General features: G+C 58.3%; 1 protein-coding gene across 5 annotated transcripts in view; it reads right to left on the bottom strand.

Annotated features, from left to right (window-relative positions):
• Nucleotides 1-169: 169 nt before the first annotated feature.
• COL18A1 (collagen type XVIII alpha 1 chain) overlaps nt 170-20,483 on the bottom strand; it is a 35,381-nt gene continuing 15,067 nt past the window's right edge. The window contains exons 1-42 of one of the 5 annotated variants that reach the window (XM_038142194.1): nt 17,184-18,630; nt 12,232-12,776; nt 9,533-9,613; nt 9,381-9,440; nt 9,061-9,199; nt 8,856-8,959; nt 8,742-8,768; nt 8,475-8,645; nt 8,361-8,387; nt 8,210-8,272; nt 8,044-8,130; nt 7,850-7,903; nt 7,621-7,770; nt 7,437-7,499; nt 7,211-7,255; nt 6,152-6,292; nt 6,008-6,070; nt 5,870-5,896; nt 5,732-5,776; nt 5,548-5,610; nt 5,155-5,190; nt 4,995-5,084; nt 4,827-4,856; nt 4,691-4,717; nt 4,468-4,530; nt 4,249-4,323; nt 4,120-4,155; nt 3,948-4,001; nt 3,679-3,744; nt 3,420-3,491; nt 3,172-3,205; nt 3,005-3,040; nt 2,855-2,898; nt 2,639-2,761; nt 2,398-2,542; nt 2,171-2,244; nt 1,962-2,090; nt 1,745-1,780; nt 1,177-1,437; nt 896-1,093; nt 501-616; nt 170-418 (exon numbers count right to left, since the gene is read on the bottom strand). In XM_038142194.1, coding sequence (XP_037998122.1) covers nt 205-418; nt 501-616; nt 896-1,093; nt 1,177-1,437; nt 1,745-1,780; nt 1,962-2,090; nt 2,171-2,244; nt 2,398-2,542; nt 2,639-2,761; nt 2,855-2,898; nt 3,005-3,040; nt 3,172-3,205; nt 3,420-3,491; nt 3,679-3,744; nt 3,948-4,001; nt 4,120-4,155; nt 4,249-4,323; nt 4,468-4,530; nt 4,691-4,717; nt 4,827-4,856; nt 4,995-5,084; nt 5,155-5,190; nt 5,548-5,610; nt 5,732-5,776; nt 5,870-5,896; nt 6,008-6,070; nt 6,152-6,292; nt 7,211-7,255; nt 7,437-7,499; nt 7,621-7,770; nt 7,850-7,903; nt 8,044-8,130; nt 8,210-8,272; nt 8,361-8,387; nt 8,475-8,645; nt 8,742-8,768; nt 8,856-8,959; nt 9,061-9,199; nt 9,381-9,440; nt 9,533-9,613; nt 12,232-12,776; nt 17,184-18,189 — 4,920 coding nt within the window. In that variant the 5' untranslated portion in view covers nt 18,190-18,630 and the 3' untranslated portion in view covers nt 170-204. The other 4 variants (XM_038142193.1, XM_038142195.1, XM_038142196.1 and 1 more) reach the window with 4 other exon arrangements.

Raw genomic sequence — 20,483 nt, 5'->3', positions numbered from 1 at the left:
CTGCCCCGGGTGGGACCTGAGCCCCTGCCGACCCAGGGCAGGGGCCATGGCAATACTCTTTGGCTTCAGGTCTGCAGGAGAAGGAAACCCTGTGGGGCAAGAGCGGGCACGTGGAGGGGGCTGAGGGGCCCAGGGGTGCTGGGGTGCAGGCTTGCCCAACCCTCCCCAGGGACATGGGGGTACTCAGGGGTGCTAGGGTAGGTGTCACTTTTTGGTGGCGGTCATGAAGCTGTTCTCAATGCAGAGGACAATGAAGGCGTGCTGGCAGCTGCTGGCCGCCTGCTCCAGCAGTTTTCCGGAGGCCAAGGAGGAAGCCTGGCCGGTGACTGCGCGCTCCTCTGTCCGCCATGTCTCACAGTAGCTCTCGGGCAGGCGCCGACCCTTGGCATCCGAGCCATGCCAGACACTCTTCTGCGGCCTGGAAGGGTGAAAGGTAGGGGGCTGCTGCTGGCCCACCATGCTCCAAACCCCATTTCCCCATCACTCAGTCCTGCACTCACCATCCCACATCTCGCAGGACATCCCGGCCATCAAAAGAGAGGATGCGGGCGCCAGTTCTCAGTGGGGCCCCGCTGCCCGTGAAAAGGGCTTCCCAGTTACTGAAAAGCACTTCATCCTGGTGAAGGGTGGGAAAATGGAGGAGGAGGGTGTTTAGCCCTCCCTGCACCCCAAGAGCAGCCCAGAAGCTCCAAGCCCCAGCAGCCTCTGGGAAGGGGATGCTTCATGATGGATGGCGGCTTTGTTATGCTCTGCATCCCAGACCTTGGTGGTGCTGGGTTAATAGTTGGACTTGCTGATCTTAAAGAGATCTTTTCCAACCATAACGACTCCGTGATCCTATTCTGTGATCCATCAGAGCTCAGAGAGTGTTGAGAAGGGGATGGGACATGCATACCCGGAGGTTGACGATGGGGACGGCGGCGCGGTCAGCCCTGCGCACGATGCTGTAGAGATCCTGCAGGCGCGAGGACAGGAAGGCACGGAAGGTGCCGGCCAGCCCAACCTGCCGGGCTTGCTGGAAGCACTGGAAATCGGCGCCCCGGATGCCACGCATGCCGCCGCTCAGCGGGGTGTTCAGGGCCACCAGATGAAGCTGCCAAGAGGAGGCAACAGGACTTGAGGGACACAGTTTTGGCCACGACCATCAGCTCCCCTCAGCTGGCATGTGGCACTCACGGCAGGCTGGAAGTCCTGGTGCACATGGGCGGCCACAGGGGCGGGATCTGGCCGGCGATGGATGTAGTACCCATTGATGAGCTCATGCTGGTGGTGGAGCAGGGGCTGCTCAGGCAGGCGGTGCTGGTTGGCCACCACCTCGTCCCCACGCCAGGGACGGGCGGTGGCCGAGGGGACGTGGTTGCGGAGCGGGTGCAGGGGCCCGCGGGGCTGGGGGCCAGCGTAGTGGAGGGTGGGCGGCTTGTCATACACCTCATTGTCCTGGGGAGGGGGACACAGGATGAGGGGGGGCGTGGTGCCCTAGGTGGGGATGGGGATGGAGAAGGAGAATATTTGGGATGGATGGAGATGGTTGTGGTTGGATGAAGATGGGCATGGAGATGGTTGGGGTTAGATGGAGATGGGGATGGGAATGGAGATGGTTGTGAATGGGGATTGATATGGTTGGGGATGAATGGAGAAGGGGATGAAGTTGATTGTTAATGGATACAGCTGGTTGTAGATGGGATGAGGATAGATGAGGATGGAGGATAGGAATGAAGATGTGCACGGGAAACAGAGGACTCACCAGAGCCGAACTGGGAATCAGGTTGTGCTCCTCAAGCTGCAAGGGCATGGCACATCAGATCCCAGCTGCCCCCCCTCCTCTTCCTCGCGCACGGATGGGGGGACCCCAAGCATCACCAAGAGTCACCACCGAGCCCCTGGGGCAGTGCTGTCCACGTTCCCCTCAAGTGGGGCAGTGCAGCCCTGGCAGGGGTGCCCCTCTGGCCCCCCCCACTCACCAGCACCCTGCGGAAGCCCCCGCGCAGGCGGACGTAGAGTTCCTGCCGGTCGGTCAGGAAGACGAGGCTGCCCTCGGGCAGCTCGTGCGCGGCACTCAGCATTGCCTGGTACGTGGGCATGGCCTGGAGCTGTGGGGCACAGCCCGGGGCCGGGCTCAGGGATCGGCTGCCTGCACCATGGGCAACCCCTGCCCAGAGCCCTGACTCACCCCCAAGGACATCCCGCTAGTGCCTGGTGGTCCAGGGGGTCCTGGTGGTCCTGGGGGTCCAGGGATGCTGACAGCTGTGGGAGAAGGAGGGTGAGATGGAGAGAGATGCAGCATAGGGAGGAATGCAGAGCTGCAAGGAGGGATGCACGGGATACAAGCAGGAATGCTGGGGGTGGCAGGGAGGGATATGGGGGTGCAGGGCGGAATGCAGTAGAGCAGGAACTCACCTTGTCTGTGGGGACCTGGGAAGGAGGGTGGCCCAGGCGGACCAGGAGGGCCAGGGGGGCCCTGCCGCCCCTCGTATCCAATACCAGGGGGACCCTGAGGTCCTGGAGGCCCTGGTGGCCCAACAATACTGTCCCCCTTGGGACCCTAGACAGTGTGAGAGAACATCTGTTGGAGCAAAGCCCCCAGGGATGCCATCCCCCACTGTGTCCCACTTCACTCTCCACCCTATGAGGTACTCACCGGCAGCCCGGGATATCCCTGGGGCCCTGGAGGCCCTGGAAGTCCAGAGACTGCAGGACCGTAGAGTGGGGTGCTGCCTGGCTCGCCCTTCTCACCCTTGGGACCTGCATCCCCCTTGTCACCCTGTGGGATGGCACAGTCTTGGGTGAGCAGCTGGGATGCACTGGGTACCCCAAGTGATGCTGGGTTTCAGCTGCCAGTGTGCAAAGGGCTTACCCGCAGGCTGGTACCAAAGAGACTCACATCATAGGGCAACTGGCCTGTGGAGAGAGGGAGAGGAGCCAAGATGGGCATGAGCCACCCCCTGCCTGTCTCTGCCAGCAGGGACCAGTTACATACCTGGGGGTCCTGGGGGTCCGGTGTCACCTTTCTCTCCCTTTTGTCCTGAAAACTGGTGAAAACCTGTGGGGAGCAGCAGAGATGCCATCTCAGAGCTGCAGCTATAATGGATGGGAGGGGGTTTTCCCCCAGCCCTCCTTTGCCAGGTTCCCCAAAATGCCCAGAGGGGGCTGGGAGAGGGGACACCCACTTACCAGGGAACGCTGGGTGGCTGGAGTCACTGAAGGTCTGTGGAGATGCAAAGGAAGCGGCTGCAGAGACGGCAGCATCCTCGGGGACCCCCCGAATGTTAGTGACAGTCCCACATGCCAGCCCCAGCCAGGATGTCACCAGAGCATTCTCAGTGCCCTCCAGGCAGGCAGGGGACACGGGGGGGGGGGGGGGGGGGGGTTGCCCAGTCACCAACCAGCACGTCTGTCACAGTGACCGTGGTGATACTCACATTGCCATTGTTGTAGACTATGCTGCCAGGTGGCCCAGGGGGCCCAGGGGGTCCTGGGGGGCCTGGAGGACCCTATGGGGGGTGAGAAGATTTGTCAAAGTCCTACAAAGCAGACAGTCCCCACCGTGGAGGGGGACAACCAGGCCCTGAGAGAAGGACACGTGCCCTTTGCCTAAGGGATTGGGGTCCTTGGGGAGACCCTCGGGGTGTATGCCCCGCCCTGCAGGGCCAGTAGCTGGGAGGTCACAGCAGTGCTCACCCGCAAGCCCAGCACGTCTGCGGGGTCACCCTTCTCGCCCTTCAGCCCGTTCATGCCAGGACGTCCCTGCGGATGAGCAGCACAATGAGCCTCATTCCCATCCCCCTGCCAGCCCCTGGTGTCACATCTGGTGCTCCAGAGTCACCTCCAACACCCCGGCACCGCCCCATCCCTCAGGGACACAGCAGGGTGTGGGGCTCAGGATGTGCAAATGGGGAGGGAGACGCAGTGGAGGTGATGGACACAAACAAACCGGGAGCAGGTCTTACGGGTCTGCCCGGAAAGCCAATCTCTCCCTTCATCCCTGCTCGTCCTGGGGGACCCTGGAAGGGAGAGAAGACGAGGGTGAGGGATGCTCAGTATGGGGGCACCCCCTCTGCTTAGGATCCTTCCCATCCCCCCCCGTGGGACACAAGGAGGAGGATGGTGATGGTGACTTACCGATGGTCCCGTTGGGCCCTGCAGGCCTGGCTCCCCCTGCAAATAATGGAGAGGGAAAGGGCATCACCACTGGGACCACCTGGCACCTGTCCCATGGGGATGTGCCCCCCATTACTGCCAGGAACCCACCTTTTCTCCTTTCACCTTGGCAGTGACCACGGTCCCATCAGGGCTGATGATGACACCGGGCTCCCCCTTCTCCCCCTGCAAGAGAGGAGGAGGTGAGAGGGGGACATGCAGGGACCAGGCTCCCTCCCATGACAGAGCTGGTGTCACCTGATGGCCAGGTAGAATGGGGGACCAGGAATGTGACCACTCAATGGGGTGCAGGTGGCCTGGAGCAATTACCTTCAACCCTGGGGCACCCTGGGGACCAGTTGACCCCTGGTCTCCTTTTGGTCCCACTGGACCCTGCAGAAAGGACACAGAGTCCATGTCATTCCCAACCCACCAAAGGCAGGCCCCAAACTCCCCCTACATCACCACCACTCTGCAGCAAAGCACAGCAGGACTGGCAACCACAGCTGTCACCAGGGCCACTCCGTGGTCCCCAGATGTGTCACCAACTCACCGGGAAGCCAGCACGGCCTGGTCTGCCCTGCAGAGAGAAGCAGAGATGCTCCTGAGAGCAAACCCCATCTTTCCAGAAACAGGGTGCCCTCCTGGCACTGCTGAGGGGTGGGCACAGGTGGCAGGAGGGCACCTACCTCTGGGCCAGGAAAAGCCACCAAGGACTTCTGCAAAAAGAGACAAAATGAGGTTTTTCCCCTTGATCTTGTCTCTGAGGGTCAGAGCTGCTGGCGAGGTCTCCCTCATGATGGCTGCTGGAATACCCCTTCCCCTGCTCTGTGCTGAAGCCAGGTGCCACAACTTACATCTTCACTGGAGACACTGATGACCTGTCCAGGGGGACCAGGTGGGCCAGGGGGGCCAGGCAGCCCCACTCCATCTTGGCCTCGCTCTCCCTGGAAAACACAAGCCATCAGCCCAGGGCCACCAGTGGCTGGTCCCCATCCCCAGCCTGGTGGCACCTACCTTCTCACCGGTGGTGCCTTTGTCACCTTTGGGTCCCTGGAAAGAGGAGCAGGAGGGAGTGAGCACCAAATGGAGAGGGACTCTGGCTCACCAATGCAGACCCCCTCCCACCTCCGGCTCAAAAAATCCTTCAGGCAACCCCACCTCTGCCTCCAGCTCCAGGCAATGAGCCAAGCTGCAATAATTTTGGGTGGAGGTGGTGGCCAGTGCGGCGACAAGGTGGGGGGGATAGGATCCTAGGGGATGGTGTGGGCACCCCTGACACATGGTGAGCTGGGTCCCACAGCAGGGAGGGGGAATTTTGGCTGCTGGGGATGGAGCTGCTGCAATCAAGGGTGCCCTGCCTGGAGTGGTGGGGGGGGTCTTCTGGAGCTGGGGGGCTGAGGCTCCTACCTGTGGTCCAGGGAAGCCCTCCAGGCCAGGGCGGCCATCCATGCCTGGCATGCCAGCATCTCCCTGCAATGGGAGTGGGAAAGGGCAGGATGCAGCCCCAGGTCGCAGAGCACAGGGGTCCTGCCCACTGCCCTGCACACCCAGGTGCTGGCACAAAGCCATCCCCATCTCCCAGTGCTCTTACCTTTGGTCCTGGCAAGCCAGGCTGTCCGGGGCTGCCGACCTCTCCCTGCAAGGAAAGAGGTGTCAGAGGCATCCCTACAGGCTGCCTGCAGGCATCCTACATGGATGGAACCAGCAGCATGTTGGAAGGGTTCCTCACCTTCACCCCCGTCAGTCCCGGCACACCCTGCAAGCAACAAGGGACCATGAGCACTGGGTGATGGCAGGGGACATGATGGCCGGGAATACCCCAGGGAGATCAGGATGGAGAGGAGGGAAAGGGCAGGAACAGCCCTACCTGTGGTCCTTCAGGCCCAGGTGGTCCAGGGATGAATGACAGCCCCGAGCCCTCCATGTCACCCTAAATGCAGGGAGAAGGGGCTGAGCTGTGTCTGTCCCCAGCTCCAGCTCATCCCATTCCATCACTGCAGTGACCACTCACAAATCCAGCCTCGTAGCCTGGCCCCGGTGGTCCCGGGGGGCCGGGAGGCCCTGGCTGCCCTTGGGGTCCGATGGGCCCGGGAAGGCCAGCTAAGCCCATTTCTCCTGGGGGTCCTGCTGGTCCCATTTCTCCTTTGTTGCCCTGCAAAGGAGACAAGAAGGGGACAGATGGAAGGTGGCAGTGGTCACTGCCTAGAGCCTGCAAGCAGGAGGCACAGCATCCCTTCACAAATCCCCTCTGGGACAGGACATGGAGCACCTCCCTGATGCTCCTTGGGGCTTTGTGGGAGGGGGCATTGCCCAGCTTGGGCACCTTTCATCCCACCAGCTCCCCGTGTAATGTCCACAGTGGCCACCAGAGGCTCGTCTAAAATCATAAAATGGGAATGTCTTTGCACGTGCAACTGGCTCCAGTGCTGCAGCAGAGCTCAGTGCTGTAAAGGAATGATCACAGGCATTCCTGGGATTTCAGTGGGTCTGGAAGCAAGAGGCTTGGACCTTATACCCGCTGCCACCCCATCTGCCCTCTGGGTGCTGCAGAAGTACAGAAAGTTAGAATTAAGGTTAAGAAACCTTAATTTTTGAGGTATTTGCCCCCAGCTCAGGCAGCAGTGGATGGTCATCACAAGGGGCAGCATTCCAACTCTAATGGGCTGCCAGTAAGCCTTTACTTCCACCTTTGGGGATGCAGGGTGGAAAGAAGCTGGAGCAAGCAGGCAGGAGAGAGTGATGCACAGAAGACGGGGTGTTTTCCAGTGGGCTGTGGGCACCCCCCAAGCAAAGTCTCCTCTGTGTCTTGAAACACCCCTCCTTGGTTTTCCTGCCCACTTCCTGATGTGGCAGTGCCTGGAACAGAGCCAAGGCAGGGTGGCAGGAGCCTGGTGAGCATCCTTTATGGGGTCAGCAGCTCCATGCACCTTTGAGATATGGCCCTGATTTGGGAGGAACACAAATGGCAGCACTCCCCTCCCCATTCCTGTGCAAGATGGCTCCCCCAGGCAACATCCCTGTCTCCAGTCTGCAACTGAGAATACAAAGAAACCCAGTGCAGGCACAGTACCTTGGGTCCTGGTAGGCCAGGGAGGCCAAGGTCACCCATATCGCCCTGGGAAGGAGGAGGGAGAAGAGGTTGTGAAGAAGCTGCTCAGCTCCAGGCAGGAGAAGAATGGTGCTCCCCAGCCCAGGAACTCGGGCCTCCCAGAGATGTGCCAGGGGTGCCAGCTGCCCTGTGGGACAGCTGTGAGATGCTCCTGGGGCACATGGGACAGGGCCAACCTGCCACTCACCTGCTCTCCTTTGGGCCCCGGCTGCCCAACCTCCCCATCTCTTCCTGGAGGACCCTGAGGACCCTGTAAGATCCCAGGAGTCGGTTTCAGCACAGGAAAACCCTGTAGGGCTGGTGGGCACCAAGCCCCCCACCACCACAGAGTGGCCCTGGGATGGGTCTCCTTGGCCTTCCCACAGACCTACCACTGGCCCCGGGGGCCCGGGGATCCCATCCCTGCCTGGCAGCCCAGGTGGTCCTGGCAGGTCCGTGCGGTTCATCCCAAACCGTCCTGGCTCCCCTGGCAAACCGGGCACGCCAGGTGGCCCTGGAGGACCAGGTGGCCCTCGTGGACCCTAGAAGAAACATGGGGTGCCATGGCTGAGGGTGTCCCCCCACTCCCAGCTGGCAAGACAGGCACTCAGCCCCACTCACCCGCAGGCTCTCCAGGTCACCACCGAAGCCAGAGCCCTCCATGTCGATGAAGGTCTGAGGGAGAAGCACAAAGGGGATGTCATGGCAACTGGTGGCACTGGGGCTCACCCAGGGGCTGGTGGCAGCACTCCGCACCTCTGTGGCTTGATGGACCCTCCCATCCCTCAAATCCCTGTGTCCCAGGGGGCACCCACCAGCTTGTCATTCTTGGAGGAGGGTCCCGGTGGTCCTGGAGGGCCAGGTGGTCCAGGGGGTCCCCTTGGCCCCACACCTGGGTCACCCTAGCACAGAGGAGAGAGTGTGGTTTGGAGGTGCAGCTGAGCTGGGGATGAGAGGAAGAGGGGCAACACTGGCACTCACCTTCTCCCCCTTCACACCTGGCTCTCCTGGCATCCCAGGGAACCCCGGGGGCCCCATTTCACCCTGCAAAGGGGAGCAGTGGGGGGTCAGCAGGTGGCAAGGCACGGGGGTGGCCGTCCCCCATCACCCTGCCACCCTCTACCCCACTTACAGGTTTGCCGTCCTCTCCAGGATCTCCCTAGGAATGGCAGAGAGGGAAGAGGTCAGTGTGCAGGTGGGTAGAGTAGGGGGACAGACACACCCTGTGTGGGGGGAATCAACTCACAGGCTCGCCATCCCTGCCAGGGGCTCCATCCTTCCCCGGTGTCCCTGGAGGGCCAGTGACCTGCTCCACCACCGAGCCATCGGCATGCCGAGAGAGGGTCCTGGGGGGTCCAGGGTCACCTGGTTCTCCTTTTTGGCCCTTAGAGCCAGGGTAGCCAAATCCAGCACTGCCCTGGGGAGGGGAGGGAGACGGGAATGGGTGGCAGGTCTCTGAGCTGGCAGCCTGGGTAGGGCATGGCTCTGTGCCAGCTCTCCCAGTGATGCTCACCTTGACACCCAGGTCTCCTTTCTCCCCCTGAGGATCAGAAACAGAGAGAACTGTGTGTCAAGTACAGATATGTCACCGGCACCCTCGAGCCCCCAGGGACCAGCTCTCACCCACCTTTTGACCCTTGACACTGCCTGGCCCTACAATGCCACTGGTCCCTGAGTCCCCTTTCAAGCCACGTTCCCCCTTCTCCCCCTTTTCGCCTTTCCGACCGGTGCCTGTGGAAAAGGAAAAGGACCCAGTCGGGGCTGGGAACGGCCACACCACCATCATGTTCCCACTTGTGCACCCTGGGGAAGGAGAAAGCTGCTGGAATTACCTCCGGTGGAGACCCGCAGCGTCTCCTCCGCTCTGGTCCTCTCGGCTTGCTGCGGGGACCCCCCGCCACTCCTTGGGCCACTGCCCCCCGCCACAGGGGGGGAGGTCACGGGGACAGCATCCAGCAGCCCTGGGACACCCTGCGCCAACAACAAGGGGACACCATGACACCGTTCACCTCCCAGTGCCTTCCCATAAGGGACAGGTGCTGGGACATCATCAATCATCCCATGACTTCAGACACGCAAGGCACTCAGCCCTCCTCGTCCTGAGAATTTTGGGGTCCTGCCCTGAGTGCCACACCTGTGGGCAGCAACTCACCTCGACCTTGCCTGAGGGCTGCTGTCCACCTTCCATTCCACTGCCAAAATCCCCAGAGACCTGCATTTGCCCATGGAGAAGGGGTGAGAGCTGAGCCGGGAGCACGGTAGGGGCACCCCCGAGCCCTCCCCAGCCATGCTGCCAGTGCTCACCTCTGTGTCATCCTCCTCTTCCTCGCACTGGTGCTCGGCCGCCCGAGGGTCCCCTCGGAGCTTCAAATCTGCAATCACCCCCTGCAAGGAGACCATGGATGGGTGGGGGACACGGACAAGCCACCTGGATGTGATGTGACCTGCTGTACCACTCAGCCACCATGTCCTTGAGTGGGAGAAAAAGGATGGATAAGATCTGCTGTCCGCACTGCGAGCAGCTGGAAGAGGTCACCACCCAGCTAGGGGCATTTGTTTGTGAGAGGAACTGATATAATTTTTAATTATATATAAACTATGTATTTATAATATATTTATTATATAACTTAATCTACTTATAATTCATTAATATTATGTCACAGTCAGCCTGGCTGAACTGTGACTGCCCTGATCCCTATTTTCCTAAGTCCATCGTGTTTCCTTGCCCAGATGTAGTGCCCTGTGCTTTCAGGCCAGCCCAAATATTATTTTAGCTGCTGTGCCCAAAGAAGAGACACCAAGGGGGAGGTATCTCCTCTCTCAGAGTTCACTTCCCAGCATGGTCCCCTGCTCCTCCCCACTGGGATCAGACGGATGGGCAGCATCCCAGCTTGGCAGACTCCCATCCCGACAGCATCTCTGTGTCCCACCCTGCAGCGAGGACCCAGCCTGGGCTCTGGGATGTGCTGGGTGACCCCGCTTGCAGTGGGAGTTGCGGGGTTCAGGCTGGTACCCACACCACCTCTCCTGCTGAGGCCAGGATGCTACGGAGGTTTGCCTGGAGGCAGCATCCTTAGGAAGGGATTTGTGGTGTTTTCTTGTATAAACAAGTGGCCTGGATGCACACGGTGCTTGCAAAACACAAATAAATAGTAAGGAAGTGCAGATTATCCCAGGAAATAAAACACGTGGGCTGCAGAACCTGCCAGCTGTCCTTGTGTGGGGCAGGGCAGTCAGCTGTGGCCAGGGAGCCCTCAGCAGAGGAAAAACAAGGAGCACAGCCAAAAGATCCCTGTAAAAGCTCTGCTGGGTGTCTGGTCGGGTCCTGGCTGCTACCTCTGCTCAGCCCATGTGATTCCAGCTCTGGCACGTGGCTTGTCCAGGCATGCTGGTGGTGCTGGGCAGTAGCTGCAAGGTTGAAACCTGGGGCTTTCCAAAGGCATGGCAAAAAAGCCACTTCCAACCCCTGACGCGAGGCAGTCCCATGACAGATAGTGACAGAGGACCTTTGCAGCCTCTTTGCTCTGATAAAGACAGCAGCAGCACCAAAGATCTTACAGTAAATCCATAGAATCATGGAATCATTAGGACCATCGAGTACAACCATTAACCCAGTGCTGCCAGGTCCCCCATGAAACCATGTCCCCAAGTGCCACAAGCAGATGCAAACGAACCCTCCCGGCAGGCCCTAGCTGAGACCACATTTGCCCCCGTGAGAGCTGCTGTCCCAGGGCCTTCTGCGTCACCTGCAGACTTTGCCCCTCCAGGTTTCCTGCCACAGCCACCAAGGCGACTCAGCAGGGAACAGAGGTGCCAGGACACCCGTGCAGCTGCCTCCCAGCAAGTTCATCCTCAGGCTTGACCCAGGGCCAGGCTTTAATCCACTTAATGCCCCGTTAGTTCCAGATAACGCGAGGCAGGGCTGGACAGTGATGGAAACACCACGAGGCAGTCAGATGCCACTCCCTTCTCACCCAGCCAAGGCCTCCTTCCCTCCTCGGCCAGCTATTCCCCATGGGAAAAATGGGGGCGGGCAGTGGGATCAGGGGTTGGCAAGCCTGGGAGCATCACCTGCTAAAAGGGTCTGCTCTGCTCCAGGCTGTTGCTGTGCCTTCCATATGGTGCCAAACCCCTCAAGCTGGGGAGAAGAGCTCCTCCACAGCCGTGACCTGGCCCTCCCAGTATGTTCAAGAGCAAAGAAATTGCTCTTCAAGAGCAAAGAGTTGCTCTTCAAGGGAGCAACCGGAATCCCAGTGCAAACCAGTTTGTAGCCCATCAATGATTAACCCCTTCCTGGGGGAGTATTCCCTGCCCAAAGCCATTCCAGGGGGAATGTGGCAGTACAATCAGGATGATGTTTAAGCTCAGAAATGTGCTTTGTAGAACTCCACAGGAAAAACATTGCTCCCCTCAGCAGAGCCTCTGTTGCTGGGCAAATCCTGCTCAGCCCAGGATAAACCTGAACATTCCTCAAGTCCTGCAGGGGAATTTCCATGTCAGCTGGGCATTTTCCCCACACTTTCCACAACCCTTATCTGGAACACTAGTCCTGTTCAAAGCACAGGCTGAGCTATCACATCCTTCCTCACTCTCCAAAGTCTTCCTGGAGGTACCGCCCAACATCAGCCAGCAAAGATATGCTCCAGCCCAAGCATTTTTTCCATTGAAGAGAGACATTTTCCCAGACAAATCAGCTTCTCCACCAAAGGACCTGGGTATTTTCAGGAATGGGAAGATCTGAAGAGGCTCCATGCGTTTGCTGGAAAAAGGCAATGGTGGGAGCTGCATGGCAACCCCATGTGCTCCTGCCAACCCAGCTTGAGAGCTTTGCCTTGGTGAGCCCCAAGACAATAAATCAGTGGCATCTCAAGCCACCTTCACCTCCATCTCACACGTCCCCTTCTCCTGGGACACGCATGGAGCTGGTTGTCTTCTGGGCATGGGTGATGTCACATCTCTCCAGGTTTCTGGGAGATACTCCTTGGGGTGACCCAAGCTCTTACCTGGTATTTATCTGGGTCAGCCCCTCCAGCCTGAGCAACAAAGAGCCCGGAGCCCTCTTCCAACTCCATCTCATCTGGGGAGCGCTCGAAGCGGACACGCTCGTGCTCCTCGCAGTCCAGGTAGAGGACAACCTCCTCCTCCTCCACGCTGATGGCGAAGCGTGTCCACTGGTTGAGCAAGGTGGGCACGGTGAAAGTGGCGGCTGGGTAGGAGCTGGGCGAGCCCGGCTCCGTGTAGTAGAAGATGATCTGCTGCTGGCCCTCGCGCAGCTCCGAGAGCTTGACGCCCACGTAGATGATGCTCTGCGAGGAGTCCGTGACAGCGAAGAGCACGCCGGCCCGGGGCGTGGTGGGCTGGATGTGGAACAGCAGTGAGAAGTCCCGGTAGAAAGGGCTCGGCAGGTGGTACCGGGCCACCTGGCCCGTGTTGGCGTTGGGACCAAAAACGTAGCCAGGGTTGTTGTTGGGGCCATAAATTCTGTGGATCTCCTCTGTCGGCGGGTCCCCAATCAGCTCCAGCAGGCTGATCTCAGCATTTAGGCTCTCTGCAAGGAGGAAGGACAGGGGATTGTCTCAGGTCCAGACAAGGATGGTCACTCAGCAAGGACACCCCTGCCCAAGCCTCCCAAATACACTCTGTCCTTCAGTGGATCCATCCACTCACCCACTCCAAGATTTGTGTGTTTGGCCAAGGCAGTGACCTTGAGCTGATCCCACTACATCATTCAGATACGTCTCCCAAAATGCTCCCCATTCCCAGCTGCTGGGCCTCCAACCACAGCTGGGACATCACAGAATCATAGCATGACTTGGGTGGGAAGGGACTTTAAAGACCATCTCATTCCAATCCCCCTGCCACGAGCAAGGACAAAATCCATTAGACCAGGTTGCTCAGATTCCCTGAGATGGAATAAAACGAAAGGGGTTTTGCCCACGGTAGGGAGAGGCTGCTGGAGCACCAGGATGCTGAACCACCATGGAGCCCCGGGGAAGTGTGTTGCATCCATACTCATTCCAGGATCACAGTGACCCCTCGCATCATCCCAGGACAAGATCCAACAGTCACCCCAGCTGGGAATAAATCAGAGCCATCCCCTCACAGCACCCTGGGAACGCAGCTCAAGCCAGCTCAGCCTCCCAGATGCTCTCAATTTGGAGGTCGCCTCCTTTCCCAACTCCTGTTGAGAATTAGGGAATTGGGGAAGTTCTCCAGGACAGTCTCTCCTACCCAGCACAGCTGAACATCTGGTGAGGGTGAGCCAGCGCTGTGTCCGCCAGCTCCCGTTGTTCTGGCAGCCAGCACATCCTCATCGCCCACACACCGGGCGCTGGATTCCTCCTCTCCTATGTCAACAGCTTGGGGCCAGTGCCAGCTCCAAAGGAGAGGCTTTTTAACCTCTCCTTTCCTGGGAGGGAGGAAACCCAACCATCCTGGCTCCGAAACTGCTGAAGCATCTGCACTGGGAATGCATGCTCAGTGCTGAGTTTCGGCCCCATCCCAAGCCAGGAGCAGGAGCTGACACAGTTCAGTGTCCCCAGTTCCATCCCTGATTTTCATGTGAGCAATGGGGAGTGGGGGAAATCAGAGGTGTATCCTGAGGTATCCTGGAGTGAACCCAGGAGGATCAGCCAGGAACCCCGACCCAGCTCTGGAGCCAGGTATTTTCCTCCAGAACTCTTGAAAAAGGAAAAGAAAGAGAGAAAAAGAAAATAAGAAAAAAGAAAAAGAAAAAGAAAAAGAAAAAGAAAAAGAAAAAGAAAAAGAAAAAGAAAAAGAAAAAGAAAAAGAAAAAGAAAAAGAAAAAGAAAAAGAAAAAAAAGAAAAAAAAAGAAAAAGAAAAAGAAAAAGAAAAGAAAAAGAAAAAGAAAAAGAAAAAGAAAAAGAAAAAGAAAAAGAAAAAGAAAAAGAAAAAGAAAAAGAAAAAGAAAAAGAAAAAAGAAAAAGAAAAAGAAAAAGAAAAAGAAAAAGAAAAAGAAATCAGCCCAACCTTGCCCAGCCCAAAAGGAAAACATGTCTCTTGGGATGGTGATGAAAACCTGGCTGCCTCTTCCAAAGCCTGAGGCATGGAGCATTCCCAGGCTCCCCTGCTGCCAAGCCCCACTGCCAGTGACAGTCCCATGACAGGGACCAGCACTGGGGACATAAGAAGTACCACCAACTAAAGGCAGGGGCAAACTTTAGCTCTGCCAGAGCCAGACACACTGATCTTCTGAAACACTGGCTCTGAAACTGCTCTGTGTCCACCCTGCTCCCCAAGCCCCCAGTCCCTCCCAACCCTGGCACCCCAAAACTGAACACCTGACTGGGAGAAAAAGTCCTTCCCAGTATTCCACCAGTTCTAGCCCCTTCATCTGCCCTGCACTGGGATCAGGCTTCCCCTTGGGGCATCCCCAGTCTGCTTAGAGGAGAACCTCTGGATCCTGGAGTCCAGCACCCTTTCACTCCCAGATGTGCACAGCCCTACACCAAACCTGATGGGGTGAGTGAATGGGGCTCCCCCAGACTCTCAGCCTGTCATCACCCTGGAGTCACCCCATGCTCAGCACCTCCCAAGCTCATTCCAACTGCAAATGCCAGGATGCAGGGATCACATTTATCTGGGGTTGGAGGAAGCCAAATTCATGGCAGCTTTAAGGAAAAAGGAAACCAGAGCTTCCTCCCGGGTGTCCGCAAGGTTGTAAGAGCCAGTGCTGCAATTCCAGCAGCCAGACAAGTCATTGTGTCCCCCCCAGGGCTCAGGATATCGGGACACGCTGAAAGAGGCTTTTGTTAGCAGGGCAATTTGCAACCATTCTTCCCTTGGAGCTGCAGCCGGCTCTGGGAGTCTCCCTCCTCCTCAAACATGCCACTTGGCCCCGAGTTCGGGCTGGGACCTGGGTGCCAGCACTTCCCAAAGCAAATGAACTTTTTCCTTGCATGACAGAGGCTGGATGGGGACTGGGGAGCAGAGGCGTAAGGGGAGACCCCTTCAAATGTCTGCTCCCCTACAAAAGCCAAGTGCCCCTTCTCATTCCCAGAGCTTTCAGGCCATGCCTGTTTTCTCAAAAAAACATTCAGAACCCAAATATCGCAGCCCATCATCCCTGTGGCAAACTGGGGATGCACCAGGGAACATGGAGAGTTGGTGGGGGCCGCAGTGAGTTTGGTGCTGGCATGGGATGGCTGTGGGGATGTCTCTGGACACAATGATTCTGACATTGGAAGCGTCCCCAGGATGTTTCAAGCCACCTTCCCACCCTGCCATGACCTTCCTGGCTGACCTGAGCCCAGGCTGCCAGTGTGGGATTTAGGGGACCCCCAGCACACAGCAGCACATCAAGTCACTCCATGGGGTGCACCACAGCCCCCACATTCTCCATTCATTCCTGACACTGCCCATCCAAGCAACCACAGTGCAGTCTCAGATGGGAATGCACCTCCTCGGCAAGCATCCCCATGATCCCAGTGCACCCCCCCACGAACAGAGCCTCTTTGACACCGAGGGGACCCCGTGCAAGACCCTGGTTTGCCAGCCCCCAGTCTCGGCATTCCTCCTTGGCATCTCCCGGCCATCCCCCGAGGGCGTAGGGGTCAGCCGGGGAACACAGCCTCATTCAGAGGCTCTGGCAGGCGGGGGAGCTCCAGCTTTCATCCCAACTGCATTTCTCCAAGCACCAGTCACCCCCCTCCCTGTTCCCTTCTCTCACCCCCTGCCCTGTCTGGGTCCCTAAAAGGTCACAGCCACCAAATGATGAAGCTGGGGGTGAAGTAACCTCTCCCCCTTTTCCAAGCAGTGGGGATCAAACATTAACCGCCATCGAGTGAATTATTAACCCCAAAGGGCTGCTCCGCGGAGAGGGGAGCATGCAGGCATGGCTGAGGGTCACCTTGAAACATCCCCACCACCACAGTGCTGTGGCTGGTTGGCCACAGGGTCTGCGTCCTTGCCCTGCTCCTGCAGGGAGCTGCCAGCTCTCCAACTGCTCTGATCCCAGCCAGGATGGACTCCCTAAAGCCCTGTGGCACCTGGAAACTAGCCCTGAATGCCAGCACGATGCGCTTGGGGAGCATTCCCTGTGCTGGCCACTGTGATTCACCAGGAGTGATTCTCGGTCTTGTGAAGGGAGCCAAAACTCACTGGTTCTGCTTGGAAAAGCCAAGTCTGGATAGAAAGCGATTTTGGATTCAGCAGCATCCCTTGGGCACAAGGCAGAAACATCCACCAGCGCCTGGGGGAGTCTGGGCAGGGGAGACACAACACAAGGACATTGCCCGGCCACATTACCTGAAGAAGCATTAATAAATACACAAGAAACCCCTTCATCCTCCTCAGGGAGAGCATCGCAAGGCAGAGGCAGGTGCCTGCCGGCCAAATGAGTCCAACACAGGTCTCTGATGGCCTCGCAGAACCCCTGGCATGGTGGGGGGGTTACAGGGACCGAGGGGCTACAGCCGGGGAGCAGCAGCAAGCAGAGGAACCACTCCAGGTAGCGATGGCACCGCGACTCAAGCAGCCCCTCCCACTCATGCAAAGCTGCCCGAATTTCCTCCTCGCTACCATGCTGAAGGTAATTTGGCAATCGGACATGGCTGGTGCCCAGCAGGCTGCAGAAGGGCAGGTGGGTCGGGATGGGCTGGCAACGGCCGGCCACTGGCATCAGTCCTGGAAAGGATGTGAGTCCCGCACCGTCACTCCTGTAGAGCTGCATGGTAGCACTTAGTAAATCGAACTCCAGAGGGACAGGGTTATCAGCAGCAAGAGAATCCACACCCTTATCCACCCTCTGGTCAGGCCAAGGGGGGCTCTGGCTCCCGCTCCTGCTGGCCAGAGCCAGCCCTGGGTGGCTGGTGCCATGCCATGGGTTCGGTGATGCTGCGTGGAAGTTATGGGGAGGTTGTGCCAAGGATTCCTGGAGCAGCATCGCCTGCTCATGGGTACTGTCACCTGGTGAGAAAGGAAAAGGGGCACTACCTGGCTGGAGACCTGTTAGTCTCTGCAAGGACACCTGTGTCTCCATTGCTGTAGGAGTTACCATCCCCAGGAACTCTGGGTTCTTGGTGTTCACCGTCCTCAGGAGCTGTGGGTTCTCAGTGTTCCCCAGAAGCTCTGGGTTCTCAGTGGTCACTGTCCTCAGGAGCTCACTGTTCCTCATCGCCAGGAGCTGCAGATTCTCAGTGGTCCTCATGCCTGGGAGCTGTGGGTCCTCAGTGGTCCCTGTCCCCAAGAGCTGTGGGTCCTTGGTGCGCCCTGTCACCAGGAGCTGCAGGTCTGTGGTACTCATCTTCCCTAGGAGCTGTGGGTCTTCAGTGGTGCCCAACCCCAGCAGCTGCAGGTCCTCAGTAGTCCCTGACCCCAGGAGCTGTGGATCCTTGGGGGCCACTGACCCCAGGAACTGGGGGTCTTTGTTGGTCCTCTTCCTCAGGAATAGCAATTGCTCAGTGGTCCCTGTCTCCAGGAGCTGCAGGTCCTCGGTGGTCCCTGACCACAAGAGCTGGGGGTCCTTAGAGGTCTCTGACCCCAGGAGCTGGGGGTCCTCGTGGGTCCCTGTCCCCAGGAGCTGGGGGTCGTTGGTGGGGCTGCTGGCCTCCTGCTGTCCTGGGGCAGGTGACATGCTGTAGAGAGGAGCGATGCTTGGCCACGCCATGCTATCCATGAGCCCTGTGGCATTCCTGTCCCACGGCTCTGTGGTTTTGGCTGCGGCTCCCTCACCCACAGGTGCTGCTGTAGCAGGATCTGGCTCCTGCTGCTGTGGGGTGGTGACATTTCCTGCCACCTCGCCACCCCACATCCCTGGGGGCAGGCTGGGAGCCGGAGCCGCTGTTGAGGTTGACGGCTCCGACGCCGGGATTCCCTCAGCGGGTACTGCTGGACTTTCTGTGGTCTTCGTGCGGTCCCAAACCCAGTCCAGGAGCTGTGTTTTGGAGCAGGAGAAGCAGCAAGCTAGGAGGAGCAGAACCCCCAAGCGAGGTGGGGCCATCAGAAAGGAAAAACAAGCTCCGTTGCTCCCGAAAGCTGGAGGAAGGAAAGGAGGGAAGAGGCAGGAGTTCTGTCCCGGCCAGACTCTCGGAGCGCTCACATTGCTCTCTCCTCCCAAGCTCCGGCACTCGACCCTTCAAACCGGAGCAGAGCAGGGGGAGGAGTGGCCGCACCGCCAGCCCTGCCAAGCCTCCCTCTGCTGGCGCGGCCCCTCGGGGACCCTGCTGCCTGTCTGGGGACTCACCTGAGCCCCCCAAAACCTCCGGGAGCCAAGCCAGCCTTCAGACGCACCCTATTGCCTGTCCCAGCAGCTGCTGCCAGATGTTTAACTCTTTCCTGCCCGGAAGATCCTAAATCGTCTCTCCCTGCTCGATGGCTCTGGTTCAATCACCAGCATACAGAGCCGTACAAGGTGGGGTCGTGCATGGACATGGTCCTCATGGATGCCCAGCTTTGGTGGGACACCCCACTTCAGGCTTCGTGGAAAGGTTATAATCTCAGAGCAAAACTGAACGAGGAGAGAAACAAATCCCAGAAAACATTTCCAATATTTCCACCGGCCGGAAACACAACAAGTCCCCAAAGTCAAGTGTTTAAAGCCGCTTTCTCGGCTCAGTTACAGGGCCAGGACCCCCCAGGTGCTGTCGTAGGATGGCCAGGGGAGCACTGCAGCTTTCCTGCCCCCCCCCAAGCATCACGCGCCAGCAACGCCTTGAAGCCAGGTCTGAGCAATCACAAGTTTCCCAATCACAAGTTTTCCTGGAGCCTGGGATGAAAATCTTCCCTAGGCAGTGCTGGCACTCTCCCACGCCCCAAAAATTTTGATTGTTCTTTGCCTCTGCTTAAAAAAGTTACCCCCAAATCTACTTATCCAGCTTGGGTGATGGTGCCCCTCATTCCTAGGGATGGCCAAGCAGAGATGGAGCATTCCCAGGGACTACACTGCCATGGTAACACCAGGCAAGTCACCCCCATGGCTCAAGAAGTGTCCCTGAGACAGGGTTTTGATAGGGAGGTGACAATTTTTGGCTCCCCTTGGCTGTGTGTGACCAGGAAGGTCAGAGTGTGCCGTACCATGGTCCTACAGAGTGGAGATCTCCACATGCCGGAGCTGATGCTCCAGTTTAAAAATATTCAGGAAAATCACTGAGACAAATCCTCAGATGTTCATTTTGCTTTATGCAACATTTCCCACAGTACTTTTGAAGCAAAACAGGCAAGTTTTCCCCTGAAAATGGGAGCTGTCTGCTGCTGCCAGCAGCTCTCCCCGTGACCGATGCTGTTAGGGGCGCCTGCTATGGAACAGCCCCCACTAATCCGCATGGGACACGGGTTTGTCCAGATGGCAGAGCTTCCATATGGCCCCCTCCCAGAGCTCCAGTACTTCCATCAGCCTGGGGAAGGAGCCAGGTGCCTGCCAACCTTTTCTGGCATGTCCTGACAGGCTTGGCTGCCCTAGGGCCAGGGTGCGGTGGCATCATGCGGTGCAGGACTCCTTGGCACATCTGAGAGGGATAGAGCGACTGCTGCTTCCATTCCCACTGGTGGGCTGGAAAACCTTGGTGTTCCCAGGGCCTCTCCCTGCTCCAGAGCTGTGCAGCTCCCAGCGCGGGGAGCATCACATGCTCCCATGAGCTGCCTGGTCTCTGCCAGGAGGATTTGAGCAGCAGCACCCTGCTGGGGTAGCCCAAGCATCTGCAAACAGGATGCCCAGCCAGAGAAATTCCCTCTTCTCCCTTCTGCTGGAATTAGGCAGCTCATGACAGCGGAGTGGAGCAGCAGTCCCATGGGACACCCTCATTAAGTCAATGATCTTCATTTCAATGCACACCTCCTCGCTGGAAGCTCCCCGGGAAGGAGCCAGGGCTGGGGCATCCCCAAAAAAGGGATTTCCAAATCAGGTGCCCTGAGGGTGGGCTGGTGGCACAGGTGGCACTAGAGCATCTTGGTCCAGTGCAACCAGCTCGCCACTGGCCAAACAGCCAGGCAGGGACTGGGAAGGCACCAGCTGGTGAAATATTTTGGAGAAGTATTCCCCCAGGGAGAAGCCATGGCAGCTGGCTTGCTGGCAGAGCAGGGAAAACCCCTTGCTTTTGCCTCCTCCAGGCTAAAGGCCCCCAAAAAGCGCTTTGCACACTCCATGAGATGCTGCTGCCAGCTTGCCATAACCTTGGACTTCTTGAAAAGCAAAACTGGACCCTCACCCTGGTCCCAGTTCCCTCCCAAAGAGGTTGACTGCATCTTCCTAAAACTGTCTGGCATCTGATGCTGCAACACGGTTCCTCAGGAAAAGGG

This window comes from Motacilla alba, chromosome 7 (assembly GCF_015832195.1).
Source record: "Motacilla alba alba isolate MOTALB_02 chromosome 7, Motacilla_alba_V1.0_pri, whole genome shotgun sequence".
NCBI classification, from domain to species: Eukaryota; Metazoa; Chordata; class Aves; order Passeriformes; family Motacillidae; genus Motacilla; species Motacilla alba.
This window is presented reverse-complemented; position numbering and strand designations above follow the sequence as displayed.